The sequence below is a fragment of the Phaenicophaeus curvirostris genome, chromosome Z (genome assembly GCF_032191515.1).
Source record: "Phaenicophaeus curvirostris isolate KB17595 chromosome Z, BPBGC_Pcur_1.0, whole genome shotgun sequence".
Taxonomy (NCBI): Eukaryota; Metazoa; Chordata; class Aves; order Cuculiformes; family Cuculidae; genus Phaenicophaeus; species Phaenicophaeus curvirostris.
Window position 1 is genome coordinate 47,134,984 of NC_091431.1, and position 18,741 is coordinate 47,153,724.

Consider the following 18,741-nt stretch of genomic DNA (forward strand, 5'->3'; position numbering starts at 1 on the left):
ATTTTGATTATACTAATAATTTTCTCTCTGTTAGTACTGCAGTGGTATTCTAAGGAGCTAGCCAGTACTGAAATTTAAAATGTGACATATTTTTATTTTTCACCTGTTATTTTTCACCGTTAGATTAATATACTGGTGAAGTATATTTATATTAATATTAATGCATTTTTAGTGGAGTTTATGCATACCAGTTATTTGAGAATAATATCAGGTTTGCATAATGTACTTATTTTTCAGACATACAAACTAAACGGTCAGGTTCAGTTCTGTAGACAGAAACTTAACAGAAGCTGGTATGAGTAACTAATACTGTAGAGAAGTAGTAGCCTAAACCAAAGATGTAAAGCTGTATGTTTTCTGCAGTAGAAACACTTATATTATATATTATCCTAACAAAGACAAAAGCAGAAGTCATCTAATGTCACTGGTAACAAATAAGAAGTTACACATTGCAGCTAAAACATTTGTATTTTAGTTCAGTTAAACATTTACTGGCCTGTGTGGTAGTTATCAGTTAACTTCTTACTTTTCATGTAAAATAAGAAAACAAAGTAGCTTTCAAAATACCTTTTTAATAAGGCCTTCCTGATAGAAATAAAACTAGTTTAAAATTAATAGGATATATTATAAATGTCTGTATATCTAATTGAAAAGTTTTGTTTGACAGTCTATGTTTTCTCCTTGAAGTTTCCTGGACCTGACTGTTTCATAATATATTCTTGGTTTAGTCATTACAAGACCACTGTTTTCATTTGTTTAAATATAGTGGTTAAAGTGTTCCATAGAAATAGGTGATCTCATTGCTGTCTGCTTTAAACCAGCTAAGTTAATCACCTGTGAGGTATTGTTTTCACTGGTCAGTTCTGGATAATTTTTTACCTTGGTTCCACTTGAAGGGAGACATTGTTTTTCATTGTGCTTTGTCAGTTTCTTTTGTCTCACAGTACAGTTTCTGAAAGTACATACTCGATTACTTCATACAATCAATGACAAATAGCATTGGAAATTAGTGCAAGCTAATTTATCAAAATGCATTATGATAGTAAAGCAACTGCCTTTCCAAAATTCAAAGCATTTAAACTGCATTCAAATTCAAAGCATTTAAAGTGCATACATTTTATTTTCTCATAATACAATGGTCATATAATTCTGTTTAGTGTGTTTCCTCTGGCCTGTTTTTCCTGATTGTGAAGGCTGAGTCTCTGCAAACAGTTAAGAACATAGAAATTGCTAGTACAAGTCAGATTAATGGTCTATCAAACTTGTTGTTCAGAGTGGACACTGCCAGAGGCTTTGGAGGAAATTTCTTTCTAACAAGGCATTGCTAATTTTAAGTATTAAGACCATCATGAGCTAAGATTATAACCGTGATGTTAAAAACAGTAAAGTTTTAAGATCTCAATTTCAGAACTTTCTCTCTAACTAGCTTTGGGGTTTTTTTTAAATTTTATTTTGTTAAGAAAATAAAGACCAAGGATCACAATTTCAGTTACGTGTAGTATGGCATAATATAGTTGAGAAACTACTCTATTTCATAAGACTTGCAATAAAATGCATAATCTGTCAATATTTTGAGCCATAGTTAAGTAATTTTACTTGTACCCTGAAAGATTCCACATTGCATGCTATACAAAACCTGCTTATAACTAATGTAATATTGATGGAATTTTTGTGTAGTTCACCTACAAGCATCAAGGTCTCCCAAAAAATCTTGGGCTCAGAGATTGATACTAATGTGAAGAAGCCCACATTCCCCAAAAGACGCTGATTTTGGCTGATCCTATGGAACTGAATATCCCCAGTATTTGCCTTCCCCCCCCTCCCCCTTTGAAGCTCCATTTTAACACACCTAATGAGAGTGTCTGGGGGTTTGATATCCACTGCTGTGCAACTGATGTCTCTGCCAAAGAGGTCATGAAGTAGTGCCTCTTATCTGTCTGTTGAAACAGCAGAAAAGTAGCCATTGTGTTTAAGGAAAAGTGCTAAGTCTCTTATAGTCATTAATAATATGACTAAAATCAGTGAAGGGAAGCCTGAAAGGTTTGGCACCACCAAGAAGAGAGAGATTGGGATATTTCCTGTCTGGAAACAAGTCTTCCAGGCAAACCTTTGAGCTTGTTCAGTCAGAGCTAGTCCAACTAGGGTGCCAACAACCTTGCAGATATGGTGGCATATGGCAAAGATGTATATAGTAGCTGGGGACTGCCACATCCCAAAGTTTCATCATATCGTGGGAAAAGACAGATTTGGCTTGAAAAGGCTATGGTGACTTAAGTCTGATCTACATGAAGAAAACATTGACATAGTCTTAATTAATGCTTTGGTCTCTCTGTCCTCTTTCATACTTACTGTCTTACAACATGTTGTTTTCGACGAACCCTTTTCTGCTGTTTTTGGTGGCTACAGAATCCACACAAATAAGACTGGAGGCCAGTTAACAGGGAAGTGTTAAAACTGACTGTTTTCAAAGCTCTGAAATACTGGATGTCAACAAACAGGACCACCCCCACCACCCCCCAGCAAAATTGCCTTTTAATTGCCTTTACTCCTTTGTTGCCATTCTTTTATATCTAGCTGTTATTCTCACAGCAACATCAGGAGAGATTTTCAGATAACTTAAATAGCTTTCTTTCATGCTAATTAATTCCATTATTGTGGAATTTATTGATCTAAGATATAATTAAATTTGATCTGGTGTCATGTATGGTATGCTGTGCATTTCAGAACATCAAATAATGAAAACTGTTATTGCCGTTATAAGTTTTTGTTGTATTATAATTTCATTGTTGTATTATAGTTTCATTTTGTAACTCTCTCCTTACGGTGGAACTGTGCAGCCTGAGTGCTTCACCACACCACACGTACAGCAGTGGCTGCAATTTCCATGAATGCTTGTAGTCCCTGTGCTTTTTGGATGGCTAGTGGTAGGAATGATGGGAAGGCTTGCAATGGCTTGGAGCTGTGGAGTTTGGTAGGGTTCAAGGCATTGTGGTGTTCCTGCAGCCTCCTTGGGTTCTCCTCTCCTTCTTAAGAGAAAGGTGCACTTGTGGCTTGGCTGTCCCTCAGCTGAGGACTATTCCTTTATCTGGACTCTTCCAGTGGTATTTTTTTCTGATGTTTATCAATGATGCCTGGTCTTTAATTTATGTACTTCAGTGCATGCTTTAAACATGCATAATCTATTAATTCCCCTTTAGAATACTGCTTTTTGTGTTTGAAGGATTTTGAAGAATCCTTGCATTGGTCCCCTGTTTCATCCTCATCCGAACATATTTGGTTCCAGTCATTTTTACTGCTTTGCAAAGTGATGCGAGTTCTGTGGCTTCATCATGGGTTCATAGGAGATGAACACTGACCTGCCTTATTTATTTTTAGGAGGTCTTGGTTATGGACCCCAGTGCAAGTCCATTGGAAAAGGCATCTGCAACAGTGTAATAGTCACCAGCAGTCCCATGACAGTTCCACAGCTGGGACCTGTTTCTCCTCCTGCTAGTCAGGTTTCAACAGCATGCAACCAGATCTGCCCTAGCTTACAGATGTCCATGGATGCTTCCACCCTGAGTGCTTCCCTGTCAGATTCAAGGTCCTGAGTTACTTTTTTATATTCAGTATTTTAAAAGGAGGGTATTTTAATTCTCCTAAAGATCAAATACAACCTTTCTAGTGATTAAATTGACTACATGATGCTGTGTTATGCCACATGAAATCTAATTCAATGCTATTTAATTCACATCAGCTATAATAATTCTATTTGGATCATTCAAATTATGGGTGAAATTCGGCAACAGATTTTCTGTGTTGATAGAGCTTTATTGTTAAGATAAAGATTTTTATAGTCACTTAACTGTATTTTTTTACACTAAGGACAGGAAATGTTATGGAGGATGAAAGCAGAAATAGTACACGTTACATCTGCAGGGGCAGTGACCTGTTTCAAGCTTGTCATAGTGCTAAAAGTGTTCTCTTGGTGCCTGTCAAGTAACACTTACGTCACACAAAATAAACTTACATGCCCTGCTAACATTCCTCTCACCCTGTCAAATGCCCTAGCTTTCAAGTTGCTTAATTGTTTACATAATTAAATTAATCAGATCAGTTGTTCCAAGTCTGTGTTGAGCCAGCAGTTAACTTCATCTGTGATAGACTTGTGTCCCTGAAAGTGTATCCGTTTTCCTAGCTCCCCTGAATCGTTCAATAAAAACTATGGCTTCTCCCTGGAAATGTTGCCTTTTTATGTCACTAAACCATAGATAAATATTTGTTAATTAATTTTTAAATGCTTGAATAACTTTTGAGATTATGAGACAAACACGCGTGAAGAGAAAAGAATCATTTGAAAACCTCCATACAAATATCTTAAGCACATTCCTGAATATTAGTTAAATGTACACTGAAAAAACAATCTGGTATGTTTTCAGAAGTTGTGTTCCCACTTTTGTAGATGTGACTTGAGCAACAGTTCCCTACTTAGTTGAAATGTAACTTTTCTTAGTTATAAAAGGCCACAAGAGTCTTTATTATCAAAATAGTGTACATTTTACTATATGACTTTATTACAAGCCAAGGAACATTCCTGAAAAAATTAAAAATGGTAGTATGTAACTGGAAGAAAACCTTGCTTTACTCCACTATGAGGTAGTTGGTGACATTTCTGTCACTTTTGTTGTGAAGGCAGAGATCTCCATGCCAATTTACAAAATTAGTTATGCTTCTTATGTAAATGTGTCAGGGAAATAATTCAGGCTAAGATGATGACAAATTCAGAGACGTGCCTTTGAGACAGAAAAAAATGATGATACAAAAATATCATTAAGTAATTATTACTTACTTAGTAGTTTTAGGTGTGCCTGTATTGTTCCAGACACTTTTATTTTCACCTGAATGCGTGGCGGGTGTACTATGTCAGTACTGAGTTATACATTTTGGTTTTATTTTAAAGAAACATTTACTAAGGGTGAAATGAAGTTGAAACTCTGTCAGAATCAAGGCTCTAATGTCCTTAGTCTCTTTTAATGATTTATCAACGAAGATGTTATAAAATCAGCTTCTCACAGATTTAAGTCACAGATTATTGAAACACTTTCTTTTTAATTGCTGCAGCCATATACTGCATTTGTTCAAACTGGTTGCCTAAACTAACTCTGTATTGTATCTCTCAAGCATCATGAACTGTGCTCTGGCAGCTTAATCCAAACCAGATTGTTTGTTGAATTGACCCAAACCAAAACAACTTCTCTGGATTTTTACTGATGGAAGAAAGAAAAAAGCTGGCAAAATTGGAGTTTTGCTACAGATAACATCAGATTTTGGTAGATACACCCTGAGGCATAAAACCTTCTTCCATCTTGGTTGAGAGTTTCCCCAAAAATTATTTCAGAATATTCAGTTATGCTGCTTGAAACTAGGTGTAATACTGCCATTTACATTGACACAAGTCAGAAAAGGACCTAGGAAAGAGCAAAAGGTTCTTGGTTAGTAAAGCAGAAAGCCATGCGAAAAGATAAGAGAACTTAGTTTGCACTCTTCCATGTTTATGTTGAAGATTCTGGGTTATACTTAACACTGTGCCATGTGTATACAGGTGGAGAATGGAAAATAATTGTAAGTCTCTTGTAAGTTTTCATAAAAGAGCTGGTCCAAACTGACAGCTGGTTTAGGTTACAATAAGCCAGCGTGCCAATTAATACTATCTGAGAATCTGGCATAGTGGTATAGCTGGCTCTTCATTTTCATAGTAAGTGTATTTAATTTTTACCCAGAAAACTACTTAGTCACAGTGTGGGATGAGTTTTAAAGAAATTTCTTTGTTTTGGGAGCTGGAAATCTTAGTTGCTTTTGAATTTAGAGGCTTAAGTGGGAACCAGACTACTTCAGCTTATCTGGCTCTTGTGTATTTTCAGTTATGGGCGAACGTTTTGTTTTTGCCTTGTTCTGAGGCTTCTAAAATGCAGTTTTTCTTCAGCTTTGCTAGTGAATATGTTCCTCTGTCTTAGACATTAGTAGCTTTTTCAATTACACTGGTCCTACTATGTATATGATTAGACTTCTTTACATTACAAAACCAGACTTGTATTGATGCATGATTTTTTTTCCTTATAAAAGAGAAAGTAAAAACTTAAATAATCAAACTGGCACACACCCCCCCCTTTATATTTTCCAGATATAAATATGTATGTATGACCTAGAATGAAAAAAATGAAACCTTACTTTTCTTGCTCTCTTGAACACTGTGGATCTCTCTTTGGGGTCACAGCATGCTAACGTGATTTAACTACCCTATAATGAACTATGCTTTAACAAAGCACATTGATAACAGACCAAACAGCCTGAATTGATTTCTTTTTTCAGAAACAATTATCTCTTTAGATTTAAATCTTACACAAGATTGGCCTGATATAACAATCGCGTTTTTCTCACTTCTCTCAATGCAAATTGTAGTCAGCAGGTTAATTGCACTTTTTGTCAGTGCTCTGCACTGAAAGTACTATTTAAACCCTGATAGAGTAGTGTAACCTCCAAAAGAGTACCCTACACTGATGTTCAATCTGAATAGGAAGTTTCTTACTCTGATACAGCAAATCAACCATCCATTACAAAGCAGGTGTTTTGAGCAAGGGACCCATCTATCCTATAGCTCACTACAGCAACGCTGGATGATATTTAAAGCTCCATTTTCACTGTTCATGATCTATCTGTGTGCACAGACATGGCATCTGGACATTGCTTCCACTCCCTCTCAGCCTGTGCCAGGCTTCCTCTCTAGATAAAAAGGCACTGAGGGGCCAGCCACATTGCCTTCAACACCAATTCCCCTCCTCCAGCTCTTCAGCAATGGCTGGGCTGTGTTTTTAAAGTGTGATCCAGCCCTTAAATGAAAGATGCTGCAAACCAGCTTTTGTTTCTTATTGATTGACTCTGAAGTGGTGGAAAATGCTGTAATATGAAGTAGTAGGAAAAAAAACATTATTTGGGGACTGCTTGTGTTGTGGGCAGGATAAAAGAACAAAGACACTGATTTTTCAGCTTTAACCTTTGAAGCTAGAACTTAATGTGGAAAGCTGTATCCGTTATTCTTGCCTGAACAACTTTAGCTACTGTTTTCATACATTCTTTCAACTTCGCTCATCTAACAGAACAGTAGTTCACAGATCTCAGAAGTGAAAACTAAATTTGCTAACGCAAAATCATGGGGATTTGGTAACCACTGCTATATTCATTTGAATTATATCCAGAGCCATTGTTTAGCATCTGCTCTTGCTCTCTTGGATTGACTGATTGTTGTTTTAAATGGGATTCAGTTTTAGCTTACCACCAATTCTCAAAATAAGTAGTTTCATGTATCTCCACCAAAGCTGCAGTTGCTGCTGTAGGGCTGTGGTGCAAACATACAATGCAACTATGAGCCTGAACAGATCTGTCACATGGATCCTGGTTTCCTGAAGCAGTGTCTGTAAGAAAATATTAAGGAATTCAGAAGCAACTGCAGTAATGCTTACCCTGACTAGACATCAAAAGTTGCTTCCCTCTTACAAACAAAAAGAAGCAAGTAAAATAAGTAGAAGTGCCTCCTCAAAGGTGCTTCCTTTAACTGTTTTTGTATCAAGAAAGAGAGGACTACTTATTTTTATTAATTTTCTTTATTGTGCATACTTTCTTTTTTAGACATTTGGAGTTTGTAGCAATATAAAACTATGCAGTAAAATAATTATAAATAACTGACTATAGGGAGTTAACTTTGTAAATAAGCGTACATTATTCCCTGCCTGTGTAACAGTCTTTTGATTGCTGCATGTAAATATTTCATATACTGTTTACTTAGAGCTGTGATAAAGATTTTTTTCAACACCTTGTATTTAAGATACCTGTTAGCACTTACTAGCTGTCTTTTTTTTAAGCTAATTCAACCTCCCAAAGCCTTTGAATGTTATGAGGAGCTATTATGTATCTTGGTTTTCACATGAGAAGCTGAGGAACAATGATTGGCTCATCCACCTTCAGCAATGCATTTTAGATTTAGAAGAGAAACCAAATTTCCTATGTGCTTGATCCACCCTTGAAATTCTATTATTTGAAAGTGTTCTGTGAAAATAATAAACCCAGGAGTTAAAGCCCAAAACTTAAAATGCAGAGGCTTCTGTATCTGTGAGATCTCCAGGTTCATCTAGATAAATACCTGGATCTTCCTGCTATTAGAACCCATTAAAAATAGAATTTAATATACATGTAGCAGCCCTGTCTGGCAGGAAATCCAAGACTGCCAAGATGTAAACTGGAAACATAAAGACATAAATCCACATGGCCTCTACCCAGCATTTGCAACTATGCATCAGGGACCCTAATGTCGTGTATTTTCTTTTTATAGCTTTCTGTGGGAAATAATGTTGTTAAGAGCTTATGAGGTTGGGTTTTTTTAAGGTACTGGTAGGACAGTTGCAGCATACAAAAGTTTCTTAATATTTCTGTGAAAAAGCAAAAAAAAACCAGCGAGATTACACTTCCATAAAAAATTTTGATTGCTGACTTGGAGGCAGATATATCATCAAATCAAAACTGACTACACCCCATCAACCAGTTCTTCTACATTATTCATTTATTTTGTTTGTTTTGCAAAATTAGATATTATCTATATTTATAAACTTGAACTATTTCTGCAGAGAATATACTATTTGTATGCATTACAATTGACAGAGTCACTCAAGTTAAATATTTATTACAGTTTTCTTCCTGTTCTTTGGCAGCAAAGATAATAGTCAACACAAATCAACATGAGTTTCATACAAAGCAGGAGCATAATGCTTTGGCTTCAGAAGCTCAAGCCTATTTAAACCACAGCTAATGAAAAAAATTGCATTGATTTCTGCAGTGATGCATCAAGAACACTTGCAGCAACTTTTCTTCAAAATCTTATAGTTCTAAAGTTGATGGCTGTCCTAAGTGGCCTTGTTACTATGTATTGCCTGTGTATGCCTGCAGGTGTGTTAAATGAGGGTGCTGAAGTTGAGCATGTAAACTTGGGGAGAACATTTCTCACATTAGTCTTTAATTTCTTTTTTTTGTATGTGAAGGTAGAAGAACCGCTACTGAATTGTCTAACTTCTTACCTACTTTATTGTACCTTTATTCCAGGTTGCTCTTGTCACATGAATCTCTGGCCTCTACGACATTAAGCTTGTCAGGAAGTCAGTCCACTTTGAGTGTTAAGCAAGAGCAGTCGCATGGGTACAGAATACTTCCTTCTGTTCCTCCTGAGAAAGGTTTGCAAAGCAGCAATGAGCTGGGGGACTTACTAAATATTTAACCTGGAACATCCGTGTCCAGTAACTCTGTCTCTAACTCATTACCATCCTACTTACATGGCATGGAAAATAACTTTTGTTCTTACTCTAGCCTTTGCCATTCCTCAGCCCAGTCTCAATCAGCCCACTCCAAAAAGAGAGCACTCTCTCTATCTCCACGTTCTGACGGCATTGGGTTCGACTTCAATACAATCATCCGTACATCCCCAATGTCTCTGGTGGCCTACATCAACAGTTCCAGGACATCACCAGTAAATGTCTCCCCTCAGGCTGAGGTCTATGGACATTTTTTGGGAGTGAGAGGAAGCTGTATACCCCCAAATTGCTGTATTCCAACTGCCCAGAAAGGCCTTCACATGGCTAATGGCAACATCACCTTCCCAGAGTACACTGAGAATGTGGCTGGTGAGTACCAGCAGATGCAGCAGCTGGAGCAAGCCAGCTTGCAGACAGCCACCACAAGTAACATGGTGATCCAGCAGGGTGTGCTGCCCACGGACAGTCGGGTGGTGGGCACCCTGAAAAATGAACAGCCAGATGACTTCTCGGACCGTACAGCTGACATGCCTCCTCCACCCCTGCTGCTGCTGCCTCCTCCACAAGGGCCTCCCCCACCATACCATACTCACCAGCACCGGCACCCGCACAGACATGTACACCCACTGCCTGTGCATCCATCTGCCCCAGGCTCCCTTCTTGATGAAGATGACGAGCTACATGATTTTAGTGGCAGACATGGCTGTCGCTGGGTTGACTGTGGTGAACTGTATGACCAGCAAGAGGAACTTGTGCGGCACATAGAGAAGATCCATATAGATCAGAGGAAGGGAGAGGATTTCACTTGCTTCTGGGCAGGGTGCCCACGAAGGTACAAGCCATTTAATGCCCGTTATAAACTGCTGATTCACATGAGAGTTCACTCAGGAGAGAAGCCAAACAAATGCACGGTAAGTCAGAATTCTGTCTCTTTTACCAATAAAAGGCTCTCTATTGCTCATGAAGATATAAAGAAGTTGTAATTCTGCCTTTCTTTTGCCTAGTTAATGGTGTGCACTTTTCTCAGGCTGTGTGAAGAAATGATCTTTCCACCTAAATAGGAAAGGTATTCTTTAATTTGGTATGTAGTGACAAATAGGATCAGGTGAAACTTTATTTTTGGAATTTACAAACTTTTACTGTAGACTGCAAAAGCGACATAGTAGACCTTCATAAAGCAAACCTTTAGTACCAATAGTACTTAAATAACTGTATGAAGGATATGTGTGGGAAAAGTGCTGCACAATAAATGGCCTAATTTATCCTGATATATTCTTACATCGTGTTAGTCCTTTTTGACTTGAGGAATTTTCAGGATCTTACATAATGTTACCATGATAAGTTGAGAAGAGTGGGCTGTTTTTTAAGGAACTTGTTTGTTGCATTGCTAACAAAAACCAGACTCTCAATCCTGTTTCCATGAGTATAGTAGGAATAAAACACATGACAGTTTCTCTGTTAATGGATTCTAGCAGTGAGCATTCAAACTACAAAGTCATGTTTTTCTTGCTGTTTTCCTTAGGGTCAATGCAAATCAGTCTCACACATATGTAATCACATGGGGTGCCAATTGACCCAGTAAAACTTAGAATCAGTTTATGTTTAGACTCCAGTGAACCATCAATAGTATCTGTAATTCAGGATCTTGTTTGATGTTACGTGTCGTCTGTATTTTGGATGGCAGTTAGTTTACCCTGACTAAGTGCTTGTTCAGTGTCAGCAGAAAGCAGCCTCACTATTGCTGTTTCCACTCCTCAGCATAACCTAACAAAAAAATAAATATATAATTCCTGGGAATAACTGCTGATTATTGTTCACTTGAAAAAAACAACTGTATTTGTTTATGTGTTGTGAAATACAAATTGGTGCTAGGATTCTAGAATGATTTTCTTACCATGATGTAGATGTTCACTTGTACAGTACATAAATTCTTTCCTTTCACTCATATTACTCCAAAGTAACATCTCTCCTTCAGAGAGGGCAGATATCTTCCTAGTTTTCTCTCTTTACTTTAAAGGATATGGTGAAGATTGTGTCACGACACTAGGAAGACTCTTTCTCCTTCCCTTTTGTCACACTAGAGGCTGAACTTAGGCCCTCTGCTGTCTGGATATTTTTTTAGAATTCCGTAATATATTCTTTCCTGCTTTTCAGATATTTTGGATCAGAGTTTACTGCTGATTATAGTTCCTCCTCAGGGATTTCTTGTAAGCTTTATGGGGAGAAAGAGAAAGAGGAAAAAGAATATTGGGAGTCAAGAAAGTAATTTTTCAAGGGAATAGCACATGTAAGAAAAGAGGTGGAGAAAGGCATCAGCAGATGCGTAAGGAGATGCACAGTATGAGGAAGGAGGGTAGCAATGGTGAAAGCACCAAAAAAAGAGTAATGCAAGTACCTATGGTCTTCCTACAGGAGAATTCTGATGAGAGATCCAGGAAGACTGGGGAAAGCATTGTGCTAGTAATGTGCTATGTTCCCTGCCTTGTCTGTTCAGAAAGGTTGTTTACAGTTACCTTCTTATGATTATCAGGCCTCCTTGAAGTGTCCTTAGCTTTGAAGAAATCATCGTTGACTCATGATGAATGTTAAATGTATTAGGTACTGCATATGATAACATTTTTGATATCACTAAACCTAAACTAAAGTGTGTTCCAAGTCATGTTGTGTCACAAAAAAAAAAGAAGAATTGTTTCTATTGGCTTCTCAAAGAGTTATTGTTTTCATAAACATTAAAAAGTATGATTAATTTTATTGAGGTTCAGCAAGTATTGCTGGATACTGCCAAGAAATTTGCATATCAGAAACAGCAGCCACATGCTTGTCTTATTTTGATGTTTGGAAATGTAATGAAATGTTGAATATTCAGGGTGACAAGATAACCCTCATAATATGGATGTAAATCTGGAGCATAGGCCTCCCTTCTAGGGACAAGCATGCTGAAATGGCATTCTTTAGCAGGGTTTGAATGTAACAGCTTGCTGCTCTCTTCCTTTACCATTTCACAAGTGATCTGAATTTGAAGAAACATGTTTGACTTTCTCATGCCAAGGGTCCATGGTCTGGAGGTCTCTCTCTATATTTAGGAAACTGTACTTCAGCCAAACTTCATCCCTTTCTTACCAAGCAGTGAAATTTACAATTGTATCAACTCAATTTAATGTTTTAAACTGAGATTTTTAGTGAAGTATTACTGAGAACACTTCGGGCAAGATGATAATGAAGTATGATTTCTGTAATTAGGAAAAAAATATGCAAAAGAAATACGAAACTTTTCACTGAACTTGTATGAATTCATGCATGTATGCGATAAATCAAAACAGGTAATTCATTTTGCAAGAGACAATGTCCTTATTAAGCATACATTACAATAGGTCCTAGTCTCTATATGTATGATGCAGTACTTGCTTCTGTGTAGGTGAGTTTTGAAAATGTGTTATGTACTGTTTTGTGTATCCTAGTGAATTGCTGTGATAGCTCAGCAAGTGTTGCAAAGTGTTAGTCATACAAGGTCAGGGTAGCTTCTAAGCTGCAGTATTGTAACACTAATAGGGAGAATGCGAAATCAGAAGCACAACTAATTACAAGCAGAACTTCATATAATAATTCTTTTCTTCTCTGTTATATCTCTGTGATGTGAAATCATGTGTATGAGAACAGTCTTGAACAGCTAGAACTACAGTACTTGATGGGCTTATTGTTAAAATCAGAGCAAGACCTCAGCATTTGTTGTGCTACATCTGAACTAGTTTCTATTGATTTATGTAACAAAAATTCAAAGTGATAAACTATAGCTACAAGCGATACTCTGGTCATTGGTTCCTTCTTGTTCTGCATGAGCAGTCCTTGATTCTGCAAGATAAAATCGTTGCATATAACACCAGATTGCAGCACATAAAAACATGTGACTATTGCGATAATCAGATCCAAACTTAAAGACAAGCATTCTTGAGGTCAAAACCCGAGAACATACTTGTCCTTCCGTACAAAGGTAACTAGGGTAGAGTGGAAAATAATTGCCTACTGGTCTTGATATATTTGTTTCATATTGTTGTTTTTCTGTGAATGAGGCTCTTTCCCAGCTTTAACTGAATTTGCTGCTGAAGCTGCATGTTCAGATTAGGTTACAGCTATTTGATCCAATATACTTTCTCTGTGTACTGAAAAATTGTGGTGTGTTTTTCATTCCTGACCATTCTCAGAAGATTGGGTCTTGTTTTAAAAAACACACTTTAATTTTAAAAAGCATGAATTGCATGAAGGCCTGCATTTTGTGTTATACAGGGAACCGAAGTAGGTGGCTATGCTTGGCCTCGCTTTATTACACGGAAATTTGTGATGTTGAGGTGTACCTGCATACAAGGGGCCTCACCTGAAGTTGACTTGTTTGGAATGGGAATTCATTCAATAGGAATTCAGCTGTTAAAATATTTAGGCTCTGCTTCATTAAAACACCTTTCAGGTTCTAGTGCAGCCTACTGCATCTAGAATGCGGTCTTCTTTTCATTGATGCTTTTTAAAGAATAAAATAGTTATTCATGACATGGTAATATACATTTAGTGTCTATCGCTAAATTTCTTTATATGAAGTAGATATGGCACATTCAAATATGTTGCCTTTATTTATTAAGCTATGCATTAGCTTGGGCTTTGTAGGAGCAAGTTAAGGAGGAAGCAGTTGAGCGAAAAAATTGTGTTGAAATGCAAGCACCAATGGCTGAGATAAAATCTCCAGTGTTTGCCAGTAGTTACCACACAATGATATCTAAGATTCTCTCATTTTTACTCTGGATTAGAAAGAAGAGAATTCCTGGTAGCTGTGGAAACCACAGTAGCAATTGACAAATGCTGACCTTATGCTCTCTTTGGCTATACCTGTGATCTTATTTCCTACTCAGTGTTCCTTCTTTTATAGTGAGTATTTTTGTACATTTCAAAGTCAGCTGCAATAAGAGGTACTTAATTAGCCTTATTGTCATGCTATGCAAACAACAGTTTTTGGTGTAAATAGCAACAGCATGTTGTTAGAGATAAATTTCAGGGCCTGTCTTTGCAAATTCATTCAGGAGCACTAGAAATACCCTTTTCAAACTGAATTAAATCTTTTTTGTTGACGGGAGCATCACAGAATCAAATGCAGAGATCAATATGATCAGCGAGTGTTCACTTTATTGAGCTTAGCTGTTTCTTTATAAACCCTTTTTGGTTACATAACTGGGTGCCCACGAGGGTATCTACAGTGTATTATTGGTTAAAGGTAACTGTCCATAAAGCTATTACTAACATATTATTGGCTAAACTGCTGCACATGCTAAGAAACCAAGTTACGCTAAAATTAACTATGTTGATAGTTCTCTTTAATTGTTTTTCTTTCAGCTGGTACTTGTTCCCACTGAACTAGCTGTTGTATTCCTTTCAGCTGGACTTTGTTTATCTCTCAGCTTTCTGTTTCAAGGCCTTGTTAGAATTGTTCAGTCTCACAGCATCCAGGCTTTCATCTCTGTAAAATGTTCCCACACTTTTTGCCTTCTGTAAATTCTGAGCTGTGCTTCAGTACAATGCCATTACTATTTTAATGTATGGGATAGTAATACATGTACTGCATGTTTTATGACATTTCCTTGATGCAATTTAAATCAATAAAATTGGTAGCATTCCTGTCAGATTTGAAGCCATAACATCTGCTAAATATCAGAAATTATCCACAAAGTATCAGTCTACAATGCACACAAACCAGAAAGTATGGTTATAAAATAGAACATAAAACTTAAGACACTTGTATAATACTTTTTTGAGTCAAAAGTAAACATCTTAGGGCAAGCATGAGTATTTAGATAGATATGCTTGGAAGATGGTATTCAAGATGAAATTTTGATTAAGTCTAGAAATACATTCTGTAAAAATAAAAGGGTTTTTTTTTTCCATCTTCCAACTCCAGCAGTGAGCCTTCACATGACGTGCTAATATGGCATGCACTATATATTTTAAGCGCAGCATATGCCACTCTTTTGTGATGATAAGGAAAGACCATATCAAATCCTGTATTACACTGAGGTCTTGACAAAACAGAAACTATGAAAAATTTTTAATCTGATTTTGCTTACATGCTTTCAGAAGAATTTCTCACTATGCTAAACTAGCAATTGTGCACTAGTTTTAAATAATATTATAAGAACAGTAATGTAACTGTAGAGTCAAGTTTCTGAAAGTTTCTGAAAGATGCCAAGTTTATAGTTGCATGTTGCCCATTTTTTTCACTAACTGAAACAGAAATACCGTGGAAAACACAGAGATGTATGAGTAATTAGACTGTATCATGGTGTAGACACAGAAAAGGTGAGTTTTAATTTGTAACCACAAAGCTAAGACTCCTTAACCCTCACAAGTTTGTGCAATCTTAGCAATCCTGATTTTGCTTATGATGTTATAGCTGTTTAAAGGAAAAATAAATCAGGAATTGTGAGTGTGCTTCCATGGACAGCTCAAACTCATGTGATCACATCAGATAGCATCTAGCCTAAGCTAATACATCTTACCTCATGCAACGGTACTAGTATTCTTTTAATATTGTTGCTTCAGTGTGAAACACACAACACGTCCATAGTTCAAAATGTAATGATATGTGCTTTTCCTGTGGCTACTCAAGATGCACCGCTTCCACTTGAGTTCAGTGAGCACATAAAGGCTTGTGGTATCCAAAATACTGACCTTGAATATGAAAGCATCTCTCTATGCATTCAAAAATGCAAAGCAAACTCTTCCTGTATGCAGAGGTAGAACTGATCACAGTGAAAAATTATAGCCAAAGAACCACATTTTATGATACAGAATAAAATCTCTGAAATCTCTGATTTTATTCTTGTTCTTCCAGTGAATAATTTGATTTTTATGTTAATTATTTGAACCAGCTTTTCTTGCCTTTTGACTTAGATATTCAGAAAATTTAAGACAGATTTTTGACGAACTTTTTCAAACATGCCTCTTACTAGTTTTGCTAATACAGAACATGACTGCGAAGAATCCAGTAACAGTGAACATCCTAACTGAAAGGTTTCTAATTTATTACCTGTTTGTGCTTGTAGATAGGAACAGAGATTGTATTATATTAGATTTATTTTCATTTTCCTCTATCATGGTAAACTAAAAAAAATGAAGCACTGTTAAAAAATTAATCTGTTTGAAATGTGGCATGTCATCTCAAACTTTGGATCTGTTGAAATTCCAATTTAGAGGATTTGGAGATTTTTGTTTGTTTGTTTTTTTGTTTGGTTTGGTTTTTTTTGTTTTGTTTTGGTTTTAATACAAGGATTTTAAATTAGAAAATTATCTGAATTCAAAGGTGGGAGGCTAATGCTAAGACTGTGATTTTGGACCATGTCTGTGTGAATTGTTTGGAAATTGGATTACTTTCAAAACCATAAAAAAAAAATTGAAATAACTTCTACTCTTTTCTGCCAATTTTACTTTGCATTTTTAGCATACCTGTTTGGTTGATGACTGGACCTGTATCAGGAGCAAAGTGAGAGAACTATGGAGCTTTCCATTTACTGTTAGGAAAGCCTAACAATATCTGCTGTGAGAACAGAAAATGCAAGTTATGACACAGTCAAAACAGAAACCATTCCCAGAAAATATGGTTCTGTTTTAAAGAAAGTAAGAGAGACATAGAGAGAATAGGTAATAGATCATACCGTGCATTGCAATGTTGCTCCTTCAGAAAGGAAATACAATTTAAGTCTGATGACGGTAGGCTTTAAAAACAAATATTGAGAATTAAGCATCATAAATAATGATTGGATTATTTGTACAGAAAGAAATGGGACAATGTCACCTGCCTTTTTGTGCACAAGTGATTGCACTAGTTAAATATATTGCAAATCACATGGAAGTATATTCTGAAGTATTTTAATACACTAAAGTATTCTTTGACCTTTTTTTCAGCATTCAGGTTTAGTTTAAGATATTTTTACTGACTTAATGTTTAAAGAAATCAAGAGAAGGAACTGGTTCTTTTAGTTTTTAAAGGGTAAGTTGCACAGTAGTAGTCTCATAGACTTTATTAGAGGTTCTTCCAGGCAGAATCCTGAAGTCAGTGACATACAATTCAGTGATTCCACTGATCTCAATGGAATGTCTTGAACACACATTTATACACATATTTACATCGAATCATAGATTTGTTTAGGTTGGAAAAGGCCCTTAAGTTCATTGAGTCCAGCCATAAACCTGACACTGCGAAGCGTTCACTAATAATGTCCCTACGCACCATGTCCACATGTTTTTTTAAACTACTCCAGGAATGGTGACTCAGACACTTCCCTGGGCAGCCTGTTCCAATTCTTGACAATCATTTCTGTTAAGAAATTTTTCCTAATATGCAGTCCACACCTCCCCTGGCACAACTTGAAGCTGTTTCCTCTTGTCCCATCACTTGTTACTTGGGACAACAGGCCAACACCCACCTCACTACCACTTTCTTTCAGGTAGTTGTAGAGACTGATAAAGTCTCCCCTCAGCTACAGGCACAGTATTCCAAACACAGCAATCAGCCAAATTGCCTCTGATCCCTCATGTTCATCTGTGTTACTACCATTGTAGCCCAAATTAGCTGAAGTGGCATTTGCAGATGCTAAAAGCTTGTGTACTTTTTCAGATAGGTACTTGCAGGGTCGGTTTCCAAAGGACTTGGACCAGATAAAGATTAAGCACTGTTCAGAACATGATTATACTGGACTGTCCCTATAATTGGTTGAAATAGGCTTCTTGGACAAGGATATTGCCAATATAGCCAGTGCAGTCGAGTCCTCTGTTATAGAAATGCAGATGGTGTTGATCTTGTGTTAACAGGGCTTGAACAACTGCTGAACAAACCTTTCTGAACAAGGCTGCATGGAAACAGGGAAGTCTTTTTAGAGGTAGTCACTGTGAAGATGCAATCTTTATCTGTGTAAGGCACTGAACTAACTGAGAAAGGGAAATTCAGAAAGAGGAACTAGTGAGGACACTGTGACTGTTTTGTCTAGGACTGCCATGGGACTCTGTTAGCTCTGTTCAACACATCTGGTTTTGCCAAACACCAGTGTAGTCACATTTTGATTGCTTACTTATATCACCTTTATTAATTGAGAGTGATTGTTTTTCCTGTGTATTAAGGACTGTTGATTTAGTTTTGATACTCTTTTACCATCCTGTTTAAGAATATACAGCAAATTGATTCCATGAGTCCTCAGCTCTTGGGAATTAACACACATTATTACAAAGTTCAAGATCACAAGTAAATAATTTTATAGCGATGTCACTGTGCTAAGAAATTATTTCTTAAGAGCTATTTCTGCATGAAATGTTGAAATGAAATGTTCCTCATTTGTCCATGAAGCAGTTTCCTTGATACAAAGAGTTGTTGTAAATAATT

At 36.7% G+C, this 18,741-nt stretch overlaps 1 protein-coding gene across 1 annotated transcript in view; it reads left to right on the forward strand.

Moving 5' to 3' along the window:
- The window catches only part of GLIS3 (GLIS family zinc finger 3), a 144,823-nt gene that overhangs the window by 24,281 nt on the left and 101,801 nt on the right, over positions 1–18,741 (forward strand). The window contains 2 exon segments of the mRNA XM_069880357.1: positions 3,376–3,583; positions 9,127–10,243. Coding sequence (XP_069736458.1) covers positions 3,376–3,583; positions 9,127–10,243 — 1,325 coding nt within the window.